The following is a 23020-nucleotide window of genomic DNA, read 5'->3' as shown; positions in this document are numbered from 1 at the left end:
GCAGATCAAGACTAATGAGACTATTCTTAACCCGATAATTAAGAAGGAGAATTAGATGCCACAATGCAGGAACAATACAAAAAGGCTAGAGACGACCTAAAGTCAGTTAGACCTGAACAGAGAAGAGGCAAGTTCATGTCCTGGGTTAACCCACTGACATTGCGTTACAACAACTCCTCTAATACATTTGTGCATCAACACGCTGGCAAGAAAGATGTGCATTGACATAGCACCTTTCAGATGGTCAAAGGTATTGCAAGAAGCAGTGATCAGATGAGCTGTTTATAGTGATTTTTGTTGAGGCATAGATGTTACCTGTGAATCACTTTAATTCACGAGGAGTGGGGATAGGGTGAGTAATCTCTGTAAATCAGACCAGGCAAGAGTCCCATGCTCAGGGTCAAAGGTGGAACCACAGAGTTTTCATGAGTGATTGTGGGATGGCTAGAACCTTGAGGATCGAGTACTGATTACTGAGAGGATCCTTTGGGAAGAGGACTTCTGTTTCTTTTAATCACACATGAGGAAGGGAGAACAGGAAAACTACTTCCTTGATTAGTTTAACCTGGTCACATGACTTATTACCCATTGAAATTGAAAACGTGAGGCAACTACATGGATTTAAGAGGTACGTCGAGATAGGAGGGCATAGAATAACTATTGATCGATTTATTGTTGTCACGTGCCAAGACACAGTGAAGAATATTGCTTTACGTGCTATCTAGACAGATCGTACTATACAAAGTGCATCAGGTCACAGAACAGAGAGCAGGATAGAGTGTTACAGCCACAGAGAAGGTGCTGAGAGAGGCAGATCAGAATTGAACAGATCTCATGTTCAAAAGTCTTATAACAGTGACGAGGAAGCTGTTCTTGAATCTGCTCATGCGTGTATTTAAACTTTTATATTTTCTGCCCAATGGAAGAGGGTGGAAGAGAGTATGACTGGGATGGGAGGGGTCTTGATTATGTTGGTTACTTTCCTGAGGCAGTGGGTAGTATAGATGGAGTCAATGGATGGGAGGCTGGTTTACATCATGGACTGGGTTATGTTCACAACTCTCTGTAATTTCTTGCAGTTTCGGGAAGAGCAGTTGCCATACCACACTGTGCCACTATGGTGCATCTATAAAAGGTGGTAAGAATATTTGTGGACGTGCCGAATTTCGTTAGCCTCCTGAGGGAGCACAGGGCCTGCCTTCAGGCTGATCCCCAATACAAATATTGGTGAGGAAACCAGGAAAAATAGCCCCTTTCAGTGCCGTGGAATTCCTTGACAAGAGCCAGGGCGTGTTACTCACAAACATCCTCCTGAAGGACAGATCGAGCTCTGATTTAATGCTTCATCCGAGAGACAGTGCAGCACTTGAAGTGGTGGCTAGATCAGGCCTCTGTGGGGGATTTGAAGTCACGGCCTTCCAATCCAATCCAGATAGCCTTCCAATCCAGACCAATACCAGTGAGCCCCAACTGAAACATAGGCAGCTGTGAAAGCTATGGCAGGATGTTGATTACATGGGGGCGATGGGATTGAGTGGGAATGAATGGACTCTGAGGCCCTGTAATAAGTGAAGGGAAGATCGTGAGGATGTACCTGAAAATATTTGTGGTATGCAAAATCCACAGCTGTTCCTATAGCTTGGTTGACCTGGGAGGTAAGAGTGATGGGCATCAAAATATTGGCATTGGCTTCGAGCAACTTGAGGATCTGGAAAAAGAAAGAAACACAACGCGCTAATTTTCTCTCGACCTTTTCAGCCTCCTCTCCATGAGCAACTTGAGGGGCAGGGGGTTGGTGGGAGTCCCGCACTGTCTCCAACACAATCTGAGTGGTGACAACATCACAAGCTGTGCCGATTGAGATCTGCAAATTATGTAACCATCAACAATGACAACACAGTCTGACATTACAACACCTTAACCAGAATTACAGCATGACATTACAACACCTTAACCAGTATTACAGCGTAACAGTACAACACCTTAACCAGTATTACAGCGTGACATTACAACACCTTAAACAGTATTACAGCGTGACATTACAACACCTTAACCAGTATTACAGTGTGACATTACAACACCTTAAACGGTATTACAATGTGACAGTACAACACCTTAACCAGTATTACAGCGTGACATTACAACACCTTAAACAGTATTACAATGTGACATTACAACACCTTAAACAGTATTACGGTGTGACAGTACATCACCTTAAACAGTATTACAACGTGACATAACAACACCTTAACCAATGATATCACAGTGCGACATTACAACTTAAACAGTATTATAGTGTGACATTACAATACTTTAACCAATTATATCATGGTGTGACATTACAACACCTTAACCAATATTACAGCATGACATTACAACACCTTTATCAATGATAGCTCAGTGTGACATTACAACACCTTAATCAATGATATCACGGTGTGACATTACAACACCTTAACCAGTATTACAGTCTGACATTACAACACCTTAACCAGTATTTCAACGTGACATTAAAACACCTTAACCAGTATTACAGCGTGACATTACAACACCTTAACCAATGATATCACAGTCGGACATTACAACACCTTAACCAATGATATCATGATGTGACATTACACCACCTTAAACAGTATTACAGTGTTACATTACAACAACTTAACCAATTATATCACGGTGTGACATTACAACACCTTAAACAGTATTACAGTCTGATATTACAATACCTTAACCAATGATATCACAGTGCGACATTACAACAACTTAAACAGTATTATAGTGTGACATTACAATATTTTAACCAATGATATCATGGTGTGACATTACAACACTTTAAACAGTCTTACAGTCTGACATTACAACACCTTAACCAATTATATCACATGGTGACAGTATAACACCTTAAACAATTATATCACGGTGTTGACAGTACAACACCTTAAACAATACTACAGCATGACATTACAACACCTTAATCAATGATAGCTCAGTGTGACATTACAACACCTTAAACAATATTACAGCATGACATCACAATACCTTAATCAATGATAGCTCAGTGTGACATTACAACAGCTTAAACAGTATCACAGCATGACATTACAATATCTTAACCAATGATATCACGGTGTGACAATACAACACCTTAACCAATGATATCACGGTGTGACAGTACAATACCTTAAAGAGTATTACAGTCTGATATTACAATACCTTAACCAATGATATCACAGTGTGACAGTACCACACCTTAAATATTATTACAGTCTGACATTACAACACCTTAACCAATTATATCACATGGTGACAGTGCAACACCTTAAACAATGATATCATGGTGTGACAGTACAACACCTAAAACAATATTTACAGTCTGACATTACAACATCTTAACCAATTATATCACATGGTGACAGTATAACACCTTAAACAATTATATCACGGCGTTGACAGTACAACACCTTAAACAATATTACAGCATGACATTACAACACCTTAATCAATGCTAGCTCAGTGTGACATTACAACACCTTAAACAATATTACAGCATGATATTACAATACCTTAATCAATGGTAGCTCAGTGTGACATTACAACAGCTTAAACAGTATCACAGCATGACATTACAATACCTTAACCAATGATATCACGGTGTGACAATACAACACTTTAACCAATGATATCACAGTGTGACAGTGCAATACCTTAAACATATTACAGTCTGATATTACAATACCTTAACCAATTATATCACATGGTGACAGTGCAACACCTTTAACAATGATATCATGGTGTGACAGTAAAACACCTAAAACAATATTTACAGTCTGACATTACAACACCTTAACCAATGATACATTATGCAACCATGATCTACAATATTACAAAGTCACATGACCACCAGGTTATAGTCTAACCAGTTTATTTGAAATCACAAGCTTTCAGAGCACTGCTCTTTCATCAAAACTCAAACTCAAAACCTCAAACAACAATACCACAGTGTGACATTAAGCAACCCTTACATTACGTATCACGAATATAAGATTTCACAAGACTGCACATGTGTTACTGCATGAACATCCTAAATAGGGAAATACTCCCATTGTAAAAGGCACCCAAACATCAGTACCAGGCTGTAGGTGTAACCAACACTGGTCGTGTGCATGTTATGGTGAGTGTCATGGGCAGCACAGAGCTCAACAGGAAATGGACAAACCAGCAGCAGCAGGGTACTGTACCTCATTTTATACACCGAAAATAGGACTAGGCTATTTGGCCCTTTGAGCTTGCTCCATTATTCACGAGGATCATGGTTGATCTGACATTCCTCACATCCACTTTCCTGTCCTTTCTTCATAACCTTTGATTCGCCAACAGATCAAGAATCTCCCTCAGCCTTAAATACTGCACAAGGAATCTGCCCTTACAGCTCTCTGTGGCAAAGAGTTCTAAAGACTCACAACTCTCTGAGGGAAGAAATTCCTTCCCATCTCAGTTTCATTTGGTGCACCTTTATTCTGAGGCTATGTCCTTTGGTCCTACACTCTCCCATGAGCGGAAACATCCTCTCAGTGCTTACCCTGTTGTTTTGATCAGGCCAGACCCCCTCAAAACGTGTCAAGAAGGTAGCCCAGACCCTAACTTTGCTCGTTGTTTTAAGCAGGTGTATGGTAGATATTCCAGGAGGGATGCAGCTGGCCCAACTATTTAGTTTTAAACAAAACAGAGTTTATTTACAAGAAAGGGTGGGTGGCAGGGTGGCACAGTGGTTAGCACTGCTGCCTCACAGCGCCTGAGACCCAGGTTCAATTCCCGCCTCGGCAACTGTCTGTGGAGTTTGCACGTTCTCCCCGTGTCTGCGCGGGTTTCCTCCGGGTGCTCCAGTTTCCTCCCACAGTCCAAAGATGTGCAGGTCAGGTGAATTGGCCATGCTAAATTGCCCAAAGTGTTAGATGCATTAGTCAGGGTGGGTTGATCTTCGGAGGGTCAGTGTAGACTTGTTGGGCTGAAGGGCCTGCTTCCACACTGTAGGGAATCTAATCTAATCTAAAAACAAATTACCGGATGGAACACTAAGAAAACAGAAAACAGGATAACCTACTCTATCCGAAAACCCAACAGATTATCCCCTTTTAATGATGCTTTCCAAATTCCTGCAACTATCTCCACCAACATTCCTTGGCAAAACAGGTAAAATCAAACACAGGGTCTTACAGGAGAGAGAAATGGCAGAGAGATTCAGCATGGAACACATTCTTCCATAGAACTGTTTCTTTGACCAGCTTAAACTGAACAGCCAGACTGCTAAAACCAACCAAACCAGAGTTGAGCTGAGCTGGGAGAACTGGTCACTCCTTTTTTATTATAGATGCGATTTCTTTTTAGTTTGAAAGCCATTTTACTGAGGCAGTATCTGTTAGCTATAATCAAACTGGCCCTAAAACCCATCCAAGCCAGACCTCTCAGCAACTTTGCCTCATACAGTACTTTTGAAAAAAGCCAAGGACAACATAACCTTGTTAAAGGAGCAGCATCATCACAATGTCAGGCCCCTTTCAGTAACGTCATCTCTCATTCTTTTAAACCCCAGTGAGTTTAGAATCTAGTTGAGAGTCCCAAATGGTTTAGCCTTTGCTCATAAGACAATCCCTCCATACCAGGGAACATCCTCATCAACCATCTCCGACTGCCTCCAGGGAAATAATATCTTTCCTTAAAAAGGGGACCCAAACTGCTCACAGTAGTGGTCTCGCTAGCACCTTGTACAGTTGCAGTAAGACATCCCTACTCTTATACTCCAATCCCTTTGAATTAAGGGCCAGCAGCCCATTAGCCTTCCAGACTACCTGCTGCCCTGTGTGTGCGAGCTTTCTGTGTTTTGTGCACAAGTACCCCAAGTCCCTTTGTGTTGCAGCGTTCTGCACTGTCGCTCCATTTAAATAATATTCTGCTTTTTTGTTCTCCTTTCCAAAATGAACAACATTGCATTTTCCCACAATACACTTCATTTGCCAACTTTTTGCCCACTTACTCAACCTTAAACAGTGTGCATCCTTCTTGCAAACTGCCTTTTCATCTATGTTTGTGTTGTCTGCAAAGTCATTAATATTCTTGTAAAGAGTTTGTCTCCTGTGGTATAAATTGCTGTGGTTGTTTGAAATTTAGCATTTGTCCTGATGTGCACAAAGCAAATGGGCAGCACTTTCCAGCTCAGTGCCGCCAAGGGCGTGTTTAATGACAACTCTTAGGCAGGAGATAAATTGGAATGGAACCGTTGCACCTCCTCTTCCTGGGAGGGAGCATCTTGCTTTTACGTGCTGACTCTCCACAGAATCAATACAGCGCCTCAATGTGCATGAGTCAAAGGATCAGAACACATAGGATAATGAGACATTGCTCTGAGGTGGACGCAGAGATGCTTCAGTGTGACTTGGACAAGTTGATTGAGTGGGAAAATAATGGCAGATGATGTGTGATTTGGATAAATGTGAGCCTTTCCACGTTGGTAGCAGTGACAGGAAGGCAGTTTATTATCTGAATGGCTGGGAAAGGAGGAGGTACCAAGAGAACTTGGGGTTCTTTTACACCAGTCGCTGAAAGGAAGCGTGCAGGTGCAGTAGGTGGTGAAGAAGGCAAATGGTTTGTTGGCCTTCACCGAGAGAGGATTCAGGAACAGAGATGTCTTTCTGTAATTATATAGGGCCTTTCTGAGACCTTACTCAGAGTATTGTGTGCAGTTTTGGTTTGTTTAACTGAGAAAGTTGTTCTGGCTACAGAGGGAGTTTACCAGACTGATTTCTGGAATGTTGGACTGATAAATGGAGACAGACTGGGTTGGCTGGGATTACAATCAGTGGCATTCAGAAGAATGAGGTGCGGAGGATTGGGTGGATCTCATAGAATCCAATACAATTCTATCAAGGCTAGAATAGGTAAAGCAGGAAGGGTATTCCCACTGACCCACAGACCAAAGGGTCACAGTATAAGTATACAGGGTGTGCCATGTTTGATTGGGATGAGGAGAAATTTCTTCATTCAGAAGTGGGTGAACCCATGGTATTTCATGCTGAAGGAAGTGGTTCAGGCCAATACAATGAATGTGTTCAAGGAGTTAGATAAAATTCTTAGAGTTATTGAGTCATACAGCACAGAAACAGACCCTAACAAGTCTGTGCCAAGCATAATCTCAAACCAAACTAGTCCCATCTGCTTGCTCTTGGTCCATATCCCTCCAAACACTTCTTATTCACATATTTATCCAAATGTCTTTTAAATGTTGTAACCGTACCCTTATCCACCATTTTCTCTGAAAGTTCATACCACAAATGAACCACTCTCCGTTTAAAGAAATCGCCCTCATGTCTTTCTCCTGTCACCTTCCATGCCCTAGTCTTGAAATGCCCCCACTCAAGGGAAAAGATACCTGCCATTCACCTTTTTTATCTATGCCCTCAAGATTTTACAAACCTCTATAAGGCCAATCTTCAACCTCCTACGCTCCAATGAAAAAAATCCCAGCCTATCCAGCCGCTCCTTATAACTCAAACCCTCCATTCCTAGTAACATCCTGGTAAATGTTTTCTAAATTATTTTCAGTTTAATAATACCCTTCCTTTAACAGGGTGACATGAAGTGGACACAGTACTCCAGAACAGGCCTGACCAACGTCCTGTACAACCTCAACATGACGTACCCAACTCCTATACTCAAAGGATTGAACAATGAAGGCAAGTGTGCTAAACGTCTTCCTAGCCGCCCGTCTACATGTGATGCAAACTCCAAAGAATTATGTACCTGAACCCCTAGGTCTCTATGTTCTACTGCATGACCCAGGGCCTTATTCTTAACTGTATAAGTCCTGCCCTTGTTTGTTTTACCAAAATCTCACATTTATACAAATTAAACTCCATCTGCTGGTCCTCAGCCCATTGATCCAATTCATGAAGAATTACTTTCTTCACGGTCTGCTATACCACCAATCTTGGTGTCATCCACAAACTTACTAACAATGCCTACTCTCATCCATTACAAATAAATGACAAACCAGAGGGGGCTGACAGGTCTCCAAGTCTGAGAAACAACTCTCCATAATCACTCTCTGTCTCTTATTGTTAAGCCAATTTTGTGTCCATTTGGCAAGCTCACCCAGAGTCCCATGTGCTCTAACTTTACTGATTATTCGACCGTGTGGAACATTGTCAAAGGCTTTACTAAAATCCAAGTAAACAATAGTAACTGCTCTGTCCTCATCAATCTTCTTGATTACTAGAGTCATAGAAGTGTACAGCACGGAAACAGACCCTATAGTCCAACTCGTCCACGCCGACCAGATATCCCAGCCCAACCTAGTCCCATTTGCCGGCATTTGGCCATATCCCTCTAAACCCTCCCTATTCATATACCCATCCAGATGCTTTTTAAATGTTGCAATTGTATCAGTCTCTACCTAATAGATCAAGAGGTTTCAGGAGAAACAAGGATGAACAGCAATGATCGTGTTTATTGGAGGCTCAGGCTTGAAGGGCTGAATAGTATATTCCTGCTCCTATGTTCTATACATCTATGACCTATGTTCTACTGCATGACCCAGGGCCTTATTCTTAACTGTATAAGTCCTGCCCTTGTTTGTTTTGCCAAAATCTCACATTTATACAAATTAAACTCCATCTGCGGCCCGATCCATCATTCTTCAGGAATTTCCAACTGAAGGTCATTAAGTAGACTAGTGAACCATTAAACCTGCTGGAAATGACAGAGGTGTGGGAGGGCAGAGGTTATGGCGGAGATGGTGTGAAGGGGGCGATGTCACTGGAATAGTTTTCCAGACACAGGTTGTTGTTATGGGGTCAAATCGCATCAGCGGAGCTGCTGGAGTTAACTTAAAGCACACTAATAAAATCTGGGATTGAAAACTAGTCTAAGTGATGCTGACATTATCGCGAAATGTTGTAAGAATCTATCCAATTCACAAATGTCCTTTAGGGAAGGAAATCTGTTGTCCCGCTCTGATCTGGGCTACATGTGACTCCAGATCCACCCAGAGTCATCCAGTATGGAAACAGACAGTTTGGCCCAACTTGTCCATGCCGACCAGCTTTCCCAACTGGATCTCATCCCATTTGCCTGTGTTTGACCCATAGCCCTCTCGGAGAAAGTGAGGACTACAGATGCTGGAGATCACAATCAAAAAGTGTGGTGCTGAAAAAGCACAGCAGGTCAGGCCCTCTGTGCTTTCCCAGCACCACACTTTTCAACCCATATCCCTCTAAATCATGTAGCTGTCCAAATGTCTTTTAGTTGTAACTGTGGCAGCCTTCACCGCTTCTTCTCGCAGCTCGATCCATACAAGAAGCATCACCTTTTCTGGGGAAAGGTTGCCCCCTCAGGCCCTGGGCAGCATGGTGGTTCAGTGGTTAGCACTGCTGCCTCACAGCACTAGGGAGCTAGGTTCGATTCCTGCCTCGGGCGACTGACTGTGTGGAGGTTGCACATTTTCCCCGTGCCTGCGTGGGTTTCCTCCGGGTGCTCCGATTTCCTCCCACAGTCCAAAGATGTGCAACTTAGGTGAATTAGCCATGCTAAATTGCTCAGGGAGGTGTAGGTTAGGTGCATTAGTCAGGGGAAATGTATAGTAATAGGGTAGGGGAATGGGTCTGGGTGGGTTACTCTTCGGAAGGTCAGCGTGGACTTGTTGGGCCAAATGGCCTGATTCCACACTGTAGGGATTCTATTATTCATTCATTCTATGTGCATGTTATGTGGATTGACCATGCAGTATCTAGGGATGTGCCCTCTAGGTGGGCTAGCCATGGGAAGTGCAGGGTTACAGGGATGTGGCAGGGAGTGGGTCCAGAAGGGAAGCTCATCGATAGGCAATATGGCCTGCTTCCAGGGATTCTGTAGTGATCTCCTCAATATGATTGGTTCTTCATTTCCCTCTGGAAATGGCCCGAGCGAACAGCCTCAAGCAGCAATTGGCTTTACCCATATCCTGTGAGGTAAGTACACTTTGGAAAGAGCCTGGGCTGCAGAGTGTCCACCTTTGAAACTGCAGTGGGGCTTCCTCTCAGCATGGCACCCCGCAACAATTCCACACACTCCCCCCTCCCCCCCTCCAAGCTGGTTGGGTTTTTCTGTCACTTACCAATGCTAGTCTGCCTGTCAGGCTCCTCTTGTGCTCATACCTGGTGCTGACAGCAGTGCACATCGCACTCCCCAGTCCGTGGGTCAGAGGCAGGTTCGGCTCAGCTCCGTTAGCCAGCAGCTCGTTCACTGCCTGGGGACAGATGGAGGGCAGAGAGAGAGAGGGTTCAGAGGTCACTGAACGTTTGCTCCTGGCGGGACCCGAGAGCTATTGCAGCCCGACTCCCTCAGCCTGACAGTGGGAGTGGGTGAGAGCAACACCACAGGAAAGGGGGAAAGCTAGTGGCTCTGGGCTAACCCTGGGCATGTTGTTGGGGTGGGGGAGTGGGGGAGTGGGGAGTGGGGGGGGGGGTCTACAGAGGTTGGAGCAGGGAGGTGGGAGGAGGCCGCTTCACGTGGATCCCTTGCGAAGTGGGCCTGCTGCCTCAGGAAGGTTCCAAACTGGAACAGCCTGGCGTAGGCCGAATAAATGTCCAGCCTCTGAGCTCCAAACACCATGAGTATCGTGCAGTCAGATTGGGATCTTGCTGTGCAAAATTGGCTGGCAAGGTAACGTACATTGAGCGCCAGTCGTGGCTCAGTTGTGCAGTCTGCTCAAGAGTATAAGGGTGTTCAAAACGCATTGAGTGGAGTAATAATGGGACACTTAGAATAGTATTAAAGCTGAACTTAAGCCACTCAATTTGGTGGAGCCCAGGATTCAGAATTCTGAGTGACCAACATTTGCTACGAAACACTTGGGACAGTTCACTGATACTTGGACCCCACCACTCCGGATCTTCACACAAGTTTAAAACTTAATCAAGCTCCCCAATCTGCCTGCGTGATGGACTCAGATCAAGGGAAAACACTGAGCAGATTTTTGTTCCTAATAAGGAGTAATATTTGTTGCAAATAAATCAATTCTCACCAGAGGCAAACAAATCAACTTACAACTCAAATTGATGAAAGAATTGACAGTCCTTTCTTAAAGGTAAAAACAATGACTGCAGATGCTGGAAACCAGATTCTGGATCAATGGTGCTGGAAGAGCACAGCAGTTCAGGCAGCATCCGAGGAGCTTCAGCAAAATCGACATTTCGGGCAAAAGCCCTTCATCAGGAAACGTCGATTTTGCTGAAGCTCCTCGGATGCTGCCTGAACTGCTGTGCTCTTCCAGCACCATTGATCCAGGGTCCTTTCTTAAATCTTTATTGCTGACTTTTTCAAACATTCACTCAAGGGATGTGGGCATCACTGGCTGGGCCCAATATTTATTGCCCGTCCCTAGTTGCCCTTGAGTGTTTTCCCAGATGGGAAGGTAGCAGGGGCAATGTTAGATGAGGGCATAGCCAGACCAGTAAGAGGTTGAACTTTGAGACTGGCAGCAGGATGATTCTAGACTGGAGAGATGAGGGGAGGGGGGAGGGGAGATGAGGGGAGCATAGTGGTGGGGCGGGTGGGTTTCAGTTTGAAGAATATTGATGGTACAGCCAGGAGAATCAATGCTGGACAGAATAAGGTGTATTCTCAGACTTGGGCTGGTGATGTGGATGGTATCAGTCGATTTGATGAAGAGGTAACGCTAGACAGAGTGCCATTCTGCATCTTATCTTAATTGTATCCCATCAAACTTGCACACTGAAAAGATCAAACCAGTTGAAATGTAGTTTTTCATACAACATTACATCACAGAAAGAGGCTATTTGGCCCATCATGCCGGTGAATCTAATTGGCAAGATTTCTTTGCTTCACCCCCTCTCTAAATAACTGGTCAGCATTGTTCCTCATATAAACTTGGTCCCTCTTCTGCCCTCATTTTCAATTTGCAACTTTAAAATAATCTCTGGTATTTATTCGCTGTATTCACATTTAACTGCATCTTTCCTGTCAGTTATAGCAGAATGCAGCCACAAATAGGGGAAGAGCTTTCCAGTTGTATATGATGCACTTGCACCATCATGTGGCGAATCTTAGTATTGCAGGAAGCTGAAGGTAACATTAAAAGCAGCCACATTAATCCTCAAACCCTATTAGGCCAGAGGATTTTCAAAAGGAAGTCGACCAACACTTTAAATAGGGCAAAGGTCACTTTCTAGTTCATTTCCTTCTCCCTTTTCTTCATGTCCAAATGTTGAACTTTCAGAGGGCCTCCTCCTTGACTGGCATAAGATGTCAAGGATCAGAAAGGTCAGTCTCCCTCACCAAGAGGACAACTCTACCCCTCCCTCTGCCTCTAATGAGTCAACCCTCTCCTCAGAATCTGCAAACCCCTGGCCGAACCCATGAGCATTTCCCATTGCAGAGTGCACTCCAGTGCCTGCCCCGAGTGGTCACATCTGGTACCTCAGTGGTCTTGGCAGATTCTCTAACTTGGATTGACCCACACTGAGCCCAATCTGATCCTTGTTCGCTATACACAGACTTGGTTCATTGAGAATCTTTGCAGGACACACCGTGTTGATATGGATGTGTCATGGGATATGGGTGAGAATGTAAACAAACATTTTCAAAGTGTTCGAAGGGAGCACCTACCGGGTCGTTTCCACTAGCGATTGCCAACGAAAGGGGTGAGTGACCACTCCACAGTAAATTGGGATTAGCCTTGTGCAGCAGGAGCAGTCTGACAATCTGGTGAGCGTCCTGAAATGACACGTGATGCCCGTCATCAATAAACACTCACTGTCAGCTGTCAGGAGTGAACCATTGCAACACAGCCTCCAGATACAGCCCAACCCAGACACACACTCCCACACACACCCTTGCACAAACACACACTCTCACAAACACACTCCCATGCACCCACGTAGTCTCACGCCTGTGCGGGCACACACACTCCCACACACACCCTTGCACGCAGGTCTGTGAGGGCGCGCGCGCACACACACACACACACGCACAATCACACACCTGGCCTGTAAGACTGCACTGCTGCTGATCCCATCTCAACGGCGCTGAGAACATTCCACCCCATTGGTCATTACAGAAGGGAGCCCACACCGGGTCTGTCCCACACATGACTCCAGGCCCACAGTGATGTGCTTGGCTCTTAACTGCCCTCTGAAATGGCTGAGGAAGCCTCTCGGTTCTTGGGCAGTTAGGAGTGGGCAGTAAATGCTAGCCATGCCATCAGCACCCATTCAGGAGAGAGAAAGCGTGATTTCTGAAAGCAGCACAGCACCCTCTATCAGTCACTGGTGGAATGCAGTGTTTGTATTGAGTCTGCCATGTAACCTTTAACCAATGGAACTCTGCCCCCAACGGGTGGGTTTACTAATCCCAAACAACAGCACTGAAGATCACTCCCCTCGATGTTGACATTGGGCGAGTGTCAGGTTCTGACTCCCGCCCACTCATCCAGCACCCAAAACAGCCCCTACCTTCTCCCCCAATGCGGTATCTACCTAACCCAGCAGAAGGTGGGTCAGGAGCTGGCCAGGCAGCATGGAGGGGGGGGGCGGGAAACACCAGTATGTTTTCCTACCTTGTGGTTATCTTCACGTTGGCAAGCAATATGCAGCGGGGTTCGTCCACCTTCGATGGGCACTATGTCGCTGGGCGTAAAGTAATGTGGTGGCACTCCCATCAAATTGGGGCTCTTCAGGATCATACCTGTGGGCTCCTCTGTCTGGATGTCCTGCCAGAGAGACAACTCATGACTGGGTGTCGCTTTCTCACATCGCCCGAGAAGGAGTATTTCAAAAGCACGGCGCTGCTGACGACCCGCAGTGGGTACAGGAGGGTGGTTCACCTCTCCCCAACGCCAACCCTGAAGTCTGTCCTGTCAGACTGCACCCTAACCAGTGTCTGTCCTTTTGAAATACACCAGCCAAGCCATGGCCACACTGTTGGGGCTGGGTCTACGCCCAGCAGTTGGATCAGGCTGGACGGGAAGGTGAGGTGGCAGCCTACTGGCATTAGTACTGGGGCGGGTAATCCAGAACGGCGACATGGGTTTCAATCTCAACCATGGCAGATGGTGGAAGGTGAATCCCAAGAAAAAACTGGAATTAAAGGCAAGCATTAATGTTAACCATTACTGTAAAAAGTCCATCTGGTTCACTAATGTCCTTCAGGGAAGGAAACTGGTCCTTACCTGGCCTGGCCTACAGACCCACAGCAATGTGGTTGACTCTGAACTGCCCTCTGGGCAATAAATGCTGGTCTAGCCAGTGGTGCCCTGAAGAACAATTAATAGGAATATTTGAGGTGTTTCGGTGGAAGGAAGTCTTGGACTTCCTCACACTGCCACATACATCACTGTCTCTGGACACTGCAGTTCCTGTTCCAGAGGTAGATGCCTTTCCTGAGCTGGAATGATTGTTGGAGAGTCAAAAGTGGACGGGCTACATAAATAGGTTTTGTGGTCAATAGGCCAATAGGCCCAAACGACAATTTGCTTTGAATTCATGGAATCCCTAGAGTGTGGAAGCAGGCCCATTGAGTCCCCCCTGACCCCTCCAAAGAGCATCCCACCCAGATCCAACCCCTACCCTATCCCTGCAACCCCACATTTCCAATGGCAAATCCATCCAACTTGGATTGTGGGAGGAGACCAGAGCACACCCATGGGGAGAATGTGCAAACTCCATGCAGACAGTCACTTGAGGCTGGAATCGAACCCGGATCCCTGGTGCTGTGAGGCAGCAGTGCTAACCACTGAGCCACTGTGCTGCTCCAACTCAGAGCTCCAAGTTCCCTAAAACAAAAACCCAGTCTTGATGTTTTGTGCCCTCCCAAGCAATGAGGAACTCTCCTGAAACCGAAATATGCAGCTAGGCCTGGTGGGCAATTTCAGGGCCTCCCCTAAAGCTCTGCCTCCTCCCTTGGATAAGGACCAGCGGAGCTGTTGTCTCCCTCCCATGGGAGGTTCAGGGAGTTCCTCACAACATACATGTGCAGGACATACGTGTTAAACGGCATACCATGTCAGGCTCGTAGGTCACATCGTCATCGTACGCTCCTTCGTTCGGGTTGGCCGCAGCATTAAGCAGCAGCTCAGTAATCAACACTCCTTGCTTGCCAGGGATCGCCACAGAGACGTGGAGTGGGGTCAGTCCATCGATTTCCTTTATCTGCAAGAAAACAGCCACAAAACTGACAGTCTTGGTGTTCACCTGCACTGGCTTCTCACACGCTGGCTACAATCAGACATGCTGAGTCTCCCCCTGCTATCGATACCTACCCAGTCAGATACTGGAAGCTGAGACCGGGTGATGGGCATGTAGAGGGAGGAGAGTGGCACCTTCTAAAGGTGGTGCCAGTGCATTCTAAGTGATTAAAGACTTAACAGCAATCTAGGTTTGTTCAATACATTGCAACAGTTGCATGACACTTTGATCTCTTACTTATAAATTCTGTGTCCTATGATCCTTTCCCACTAGCTATAAGATGAAGGAGCAGCTCTTCAAAAGCTTGTACTTCCAAATAAACTTGTTGGACTGTAACCTGGTGTTGTGCGGTTTTTAACAGTATCCATTGGAACCATTCACAGACTATTCAGAAGTGACTGCCTTCCCTGGGAGATGGTGGGAGATGTTACTTGGTGGGGAGTGAGGTGTATAGGGAATGCAAAGAGGCTCCTCAGGGATTTGGACAGGCAGGAACGGACAGGACACAGTCATATGAAATATAATGAGGGGGGGGGGGGTAGGTGGTGGTGTAGGAAAATTCTCAACGGGATTGACAGAGTATTTGCAGAAAGGGTGTTACCTGTTGATGTGGGGGCCTAGAATCAGGGGACACAGTATCAGACTGTGATGAAGATGTTCCTTTGGCAAGGTTAGGTTGTCTTTCAGAGAGGTTGTAAACAACGAAAGGTTCCGACTGGTCTGAGTTTGGATGGATGGTAGGGCCAATTTGTTTACAGCTAACCGATATTGCCTCAGACAGCAGGCTTTCAAGTTTTGAAAAGAAAAAGCACTTGTATAATGAAAGGGGAGTGGCCGGTTCTAGCAGCTATTCTTTGGTTTGGTTTAATGCAGCTGTGAGTGTGGGTGTGTGAGGAAAGGCTACTGTCGTCTCTCTCTCTCTCTCTAACATCAAGCCTGTAAGACCTTGTTTGATTTTATCTTTTCTGCCAAGGGGTGTTTATTAGATTAGATTAGATTAGATTACATTAGATTAGATTAGATTAGATTAGATTACAGTGTAGAAACAGGCCCTTCGGCCCAACAAGTCCACACCGACCCGCCGAAGCGCAACCCACCCATACCCTTACATTTACCCCTATACCTAACACTATGGGGATGCTTGCGAGTATTTTGGAACAGCATCATTAAGTTTGGAATGGCTGTTGGGTTTTTGGATAGGATAAGTTATTCGGTAATCTGTTGTCTGTTTTTTTGTGTTTCGTTCAGTAATCTTGTAATTAAATTCTGTTTTGTTTAAAACTAAGTGGTTTGACTAGCTGATTCTCTCCTGGAATAACCACTATACATCTGTTTAAAATGACCAGCAAAGTTAGGATCTGGGCTATCTTTTTGAAATGGTTTGAGGGGTTCTGGCCTGGTCCATAACACAGACTAAAAGGCAATCCATTTCAGAGCGAGATAGAGACGTATTCTTTCACTCAGAGGATGGTAAATCTTTGTACTCCTCAGCCCGAGAGGGTTATGGAAGCTGATTCACTGAGTTTGATTCAGACAGAAATTGGTAGAATTCTAGTCACTAATGATATTGAGGGATATGGCATTAAGATGGATAATCAACATTATTGAGTATGGCAAAGCGTCTTTGAATAGCTGAATGGCCTACTCCTGTTGGTATGTTCCCACATTGCTCTTTGTCCTGCTTCAGATTAGGAACTGGGTGAAATGGGACTTGGTAGATGTGAGGCAACAACACGGTAATGCCCAATGAAACTGTCCTGGATGAGGGCTCCTTGCTCAGAGAACAATACCGAAGATAAAGGGAGGACAGAGTGAGACGGTGAGTTGTGGGTTTTAAATCTCACCCCCATCCCACCATCCAATTCCAGGTTCCAATCACAGAGCTTTGGGGTGATGCTAAGAGTGCCATGAATGTTTTTTTGATTAGATTACTTACAGTGTGGAAACAGGCCCTTCGGCCCAGCAAGTCCACACCGACCCGCAACCCACCCATTCCCCTACATTTACCCCTTTACCTAACACTACGGGCAATTTAGCATGGCCAATTCACCTGACATGCACATCTTTGGGCTGTGGGAGGAAACCGGAGCACCCCGGAGGAAACCACGCAGACATGGGGAGAACGTGCAAACTCCACACAGTCAGTCGCCTGAGTCGGGAATTGAACCTGGGTCTCTGGCGCTTAGAGGCAGCAGTGCTAACCGCGGTGCCACCGTGCCGCCCAGTTTCCCAGGTGTGGTGTCTACACCATCTCCCATTACCATTCCTGAATTCCTCACTATCGGCAGAATCTGAACTGGGCGCAAGTGGGTACTGCAGATGCTGGAGATTAGAGTCAAGATTAGTGTGGTTCTGGAAAAGCACAGCAGGTCAGGCAGCATCCGAGGAGCAGGAGAAGCGACGTTTCGGGCAAAGGCCCTTCATCAGGAATTGGAACTGGTCCAGCCATCTTAATGCTGTGGCTACAAACTCAAGTTAGAGGCTAGAACTCCTGCATTGAGTACCTCACCTCCTGACTCCCCAAAGTCTGTCAACCATTTACAAGGCATAGGTCAAGCATGCGATGGAATACCCCCCACGTGCCCAGATGAGTGCAGCTCCAACAACACTCAAGATGTTTGACACCATGCAGTACAAAGCATCCTGCTGAACTCTTACCATCTTTAACATGCATTCCCTTCGTTTTGAAGTTACAATGGGGCAGCGATGTGTGAATCATAGACAAGATGCACTGTACTAACTTATGATTAGATTAGATTCTCTACAGCTTGGAAATAGGCCCTTCAGCCCAACAAGTCCACATCGACCCTTCGAAGAGTAACTCACCCAGACCTATTTCCCCCTGACTAATGCACCTAACTCTACGGGCAATTTAGCATGGCCAATTCACCTAACCTGCACATCTTTGGACTGTGGGAGGAAACCGGAGCACCCGGAGGAAACCCACGCAGACACGGAGAGAATGTGCAAACTCCACACAGACAGTCACCCGAGACTGGAATCGAACCCTGATGCTGTGAGGCAGCAGTGCTAACCACTGAGCCACCATGCCACCCTCAAGGCTCTTTCGACATCACCTTCAAAACCCAAAACCACTTCCATCGAGAAGGATAAGGGCAGAAGGTACATGGGAATACCGCGCACCCCTGCAAGTTCCCCTCCAACACACTCACCATTGGAAATATATTATCGTTTCCTCCCTATCGCTGGGTCAAAATCCTGGAATTCCCTCCTTAATGGCATTGTGGGTCAACCCACAGTAATGGACTACAGCGGTTTAAGAAGGCAACTCATCACCAACTACTCAAGGGACAACTAAGGATAGACAGTAACTGGCAGCAACACACACATCCCAAGATTGAAAGAAAAACAAAACACTCCATAGATATCCCTTCTTTTCTGGTCTTATTTTTTAACTCTTTCATGGAATATGGGTCACCAATGGGCTAGCATTTGTTGTCCATTTACCTTGACTCGTATTCACCGTCCCCTCCTCACTGACTCAGCCACTCCTCCCATCACTGACTTACTCTCTCATCCCCCAGCACACCAATGCATGCCCCTCCATCCTGACTCACCCTGGTCTCAATGACTGTCTCCTCACACCCACCCACATCTTCCCCCTTGGCTTCAGTCAATGAACCTGCAATCACAGCCTTCTCTGAACCAACATCAGGAGGTTGCAAACAGTGTCCCTGCCATTAACAGCCATGTTATGGTCACCTTCATTGACGTTCTGTCAATGTCAATGCCTTGCCTTCTGTTGCCTGGAGTGTCCAAATCATTGAAGTAATGGCCTGAGCCCCATTATCAAGGTTACACCTCAGTATATCCTCTCCCTGCCTCCTCTCAGATTCTGCACCAAATGATTCTCATCCTCAGCAAGTTTGAATTCAACTCCCTCTGACCCCTGTGTTCACTTACTCAATGCATTTGGATCCCAAATCTTCCCCAACAAACCCATCTCTTAGTTGCTTTGTAGTACAGAAGTGGTCATGCTGCTGGGGGAAAAAAAACATCTTGTTGAAGCTTTTTGTTTTGCACTCACCAGGACAATTCACAAGAAAGATCAAAGCAAAGCAGCATTTAAGCCCAGGGAGAGGACAAATTGGTGAGCAAGTGTGCTCTGATTGGTAGAGGTATTCCCATCGAGAATACATCAGTTAAAGATGACTGGCAGTCAACAGCCAAGCACACCCATTTCTCTGTTCAAACTTACCAAGGTACAGCCGATACTGAACAAGTCCGCACTTGCAAAACACAGTGATCATTAGATAAGATTTTGCAATTGGACAACACTTGCTGCATAGTGTGTGAAGAATTAAGCTGACCATTAATTCAGGATTGTCAGTTGGGCTCATAGTGCGGTGTGTACGGGAAGTGATATAGATTAACACTCAGTGCCCTGTACTCTGCAGACAGCAGAAGCATAAGCATGCACTGCATTCATTCCAATTCAACACAACCATCATCTCATTCATTCCTCCTTTGTCAATCAGAGTCAAAACACCTGGATTAGCAGTGACCATGTGCCAGAAGTATCATTCCTCTTTCATTAAGTCCTGCTCCCGTTTTGAATGGCTTGGAAAACCCCATCTTTTCTACATCACCTTTCCAAGTTAGTGCTGAAGATGCAACCTTTGCCCTTTCACCCCCACCCAGGGACCCAAGCACTGGTTCCGAATAAAATTGTGTTTCTTGTAATTTAGTTACCCGCACTCATGATGGTCTGCTCCTCACAAGATATACCTCCAGAATTCAGACCTCAAGTGGGACCCTTAGCTTCCAGCTGCCTTAATTCTCTGCCTTGCTCTCACTCTCAAACCTCTATCCTCAACCTGCTACAGAAACTGCACTAAATCTTTCGGACAATACACTTCACAGTCTTCCAGCCTCAGTAATGAGCCCTCGCCATTTCATAACCACTGCAGACATTTTTCCTTTTAGGGGAGGCACTTGTGGGTAATGATTCTGCAATTTCTGTTTATAAGTCCTCTTTATCTGTCATATTATCATTCCCTTTTGCCTTGCACCATCATCCTTTTTCATAGAATCCCTACAGTGTGGAAGTAGGCCGTTCCAACCAACAAGTCCACACCCACCCTCCGAATAGCATAATCCCCGTAATCCTGCATTTCCCATGGCTAACCCGCCTAGCCTGATGCCCCCGAACACTATGGGCAATATAGTACAGCTTTGGACTGTGGGAGGAAACCGGAGCAGCCGGAGGACATGGGGAGAATGTGCAAACTCCACACAGACAGTCACCTGAGGCTGGATTCGAACCCAGGTTCCCGATGCTGCGAGGCAGCAGTGCTAACCACTGAGCCACCGTGTAGCCCCCCCCCCTCCCCTTTTTTCATTTCAAACCTACCAACCATCTCTTTGTCAACTATTCTTAAAACTCAATCTTTGGATCTGCTTTCAACCATTTTCTATTCTGAAGCGTGTTTCAGCTGTTCAAAACTGCTTCAGTGTGTGCTGTTGTTGAAGAAAGGTCATGCTGTCCCCTGCACTTGGTTAACATGTCGAATCATATCAATATGGCTACCCCCTTCGCTGTGCTGGCTTGGTGCATTACCTGTGACCGAATACGGGTGTTTGGATCTGCCTTTCTCTCCAGTAGCATTTTGACTGAGCTGAGGTCCCCAGCCAACATGGCGAGAAAGAGTACTGGTATCGGTTTAGTGGAAATATTGGGATCTGCTCCTCGTCGGAGAAGCAGGATGATGATTTCCCTTCTCTTCTGGTGCCTGGGAACGGGAAACATTTGGAAAAAAAATAGATTTATGCCATCCTTTAATCTACAATACCCTCCGCAAATCAAGGATTGACTATCTTTAATGCAGAAGCATAGGGTCAAACTCGACTGGGTACGACGAGCATGCAGTAATGGGGCAATGAAGCATTAACTTGATGCAGAGAGGTCAATATCATTAGTAATAGAATAGGAGCAAGTGTGAGGGTGACTCAGCCTTGACTCTGTGCTGAATAATAGAGCAGGAGGCAGTAAGAATTTAATCTGGGCCGATGCAGGGAACTTGCATGTTGGAATCCCTATGACAAGTTAGCAGGTATAGGCCTGGGTACATACTATAAAAAGAAATGAAGCCTTAACACACTAGAGTAACCCAGGCAAAAGAAAACCAATCTTGGGGTTGGATTGCAGATCGCGCTGATGCCATCCCCATGCGAGCCACTCAATGTTAGGCATTTTCGTGAAATTCTCAAGTGCAGCCTGCCCTGAATTTGAACCTCTGTTCGCAATGGGCCTTACACAGGAAGATAAGGGATGGGGAACAGAAACTGATGGAAAATCTATTCGGGTGGTCTTTTGATCCGGGTCAAATGGGGCGAGCTGAAAACGTGCTTTGGGTCAGATTGAGGGGCATACATTTGCGACACAGTCCCCGTCGGGTAAGGCAATATTTGCTCTTGTTGCACGTACTCAGATTTCATCGCGGCTATCCGCCACACTTTTTCATCGTGTTTGAAATCAGGTGTCATCATAGATTTCCCAGCCGAGCTCTTGAAACGCTGGTTCCTACTTAAGACGTGGGCAGCCTGCTGCAGCTGTCGGCCACTTACGTTGAACTGAAAATGGTGAACGCTCCGTGTGGATTCAAAGTAACCAGTTGAGGGAGGCCCTACTGATGGTGACATAAGACTCTCCTCGTCGATTTCTGATATGGTAGTCTCATCGTCTAGAGATTCTTCAAAATTCGGAAGCTCATGTACGTGCGCATCCTCTTCCTCTTTCCACGTCAGCTCTTCCTGTTGTGAAGCAACTAATGAAGCCTTCTTAAAGCTTATGCTGCCAACTCTTATCTTGCGGTCGTAAACTGAGAGCCTTTTAGCCATCTTCACCTGCGTTGTCAGTTCGTCATCCATCTCCAGATCCTCTACCTTCCTTTCGGTCGCACTGGGAGGCTGGAGACAGGGAAAGAATCCAAAGTGAGCTCTCACCACAATGCAAGTGATTGTGAATACCTCAGCAGGAAAAATCAGTGAGTGACTGAGGGGCAAGCGCAGGATTCTCGACGAGGTTGAATAGGTTAGGATTATTTTCATTAGAAAGACAGAGGTTGAGGGGGGAACCTGACTGAGGTCTTCAAAATCATGAGAGGTACAGACAGGGTAGATAGCAAGAAGCTGTTTCTCAGAGTGGGAGAACTCAATTACTAGGGGTCATGACTTAAAGTTGAAGGGGAAAAGTTTAAGGAGTTCTTTACACAGAGGGTGGTGGGTGTCTGGAACGCGGAGGTGGTAGAGGTGGGCACGATAGCATCATATAAGATGTATCTAGACAGAGCTGGAAATGTGTTGCTGGAAAAGCACAGCAGGTCAGGCAGCATCCAGGGAACAGGAGAATCGACGTTTCGGGCATAAGCCCTTCTTCAGGACAGATACATGAATGGGCAAGGAGCAGAGAGATACAGATCCTTTGAAAACAGGCGACAGTTTTAGATAGAGGATCTGGATTGACACAGGCTTGGAGGACCGAAGAGTCTGTTCCTGTGCTGTACTTTTCCTTGTTCTTTGTTAAACTGAGACCCTTTTTGTATCAGACCTAGGAGAGAGCGTGGGGCTAAGGTGAGTGTAAATTTTGGGCGGGGTTGGGAGAAGGGTGGTGGGTTCCTTTTTGCGATATGCCATTTCCAATCGTGAGATGCTTCACGTGGAAGACAGCTTTTATTGAATTTACAGCCTGAAGTGTTTGGTACTTTAGAGTGGGGGCTGAAAATGGCGAGAGGCAAGGTTCTGTAAAATGAGCCCAGAGTCTAAAC

General features: G+C 45.8%; 1 protein-coding gene across 3 annotated transcripts in view; it reads right to left on the bottom strand.

The window, feature by feature from the left end:
• The window catches only part of ankmy1 (ankyrin repeat and MYND domain containing 1), a 93753-nt gene that overhangs the window by 29516 nt on the left and 41217 nt on the right, over nucleotides 1–23020 (bottom strand). For 2 of the 3 annotated variants that reach the window (XM_043701790.1, XM_043701791.1), the window contains exons 6-12: nucleotides 21682–22163; nucleotides 20815–20986; nucleotides 15048–15197; nucleotides 13607–13759; nucleotides 12658–12765; nucleotides 10145–10276; nucleotides 1595–1708 (exon numbers count right to left, since the gene is read on the bottom strand). In XM_043701790.1, the coding sequence (XP_043557725.1) occupies nucleotides 1595–1708; nucleotides 10145–10276; nucleotides 12658–12765; nucleotides 13607–13759; nucleotides 15048–15197; nucleotides 20815–20986; nucleotides 21682–22163 (1311 nt within the window). The remainder of the gene's footprint in view (nucleotides 1–1594; nucleotides 1709–10144; nucleotides 10277–12657; nucleotides 12766–13606; nucleotides 13760–15047; nucleotides 15198–20814; nucleotides 20987–21681; nucleotides 22164–23020) is intronic. The other variant, XM_043701792.1, reaches the window with a different exon arrangement.

Source organism: Chiloscyllium plagiosum, chromosome 13, assembly GCF_004010195.1.
Source record: "Chiloscyllium plagiosum isolate BGI_BamShark_2017 chromosome 13, ASM401019v2, whole genome shotgun sequence".
Classification (NCBI taxonomy): domain Eukaryota; kingdom Metazoa; phylum Chordata; class Chondrichthyes; order Orectolobiformes; family Hemiscylliidae; genus Chiloscyllium; species Chiloscyllium plagiosum.
This window is presented reverse-complemented; position numbering and strand designations above follow the sequence as displayed.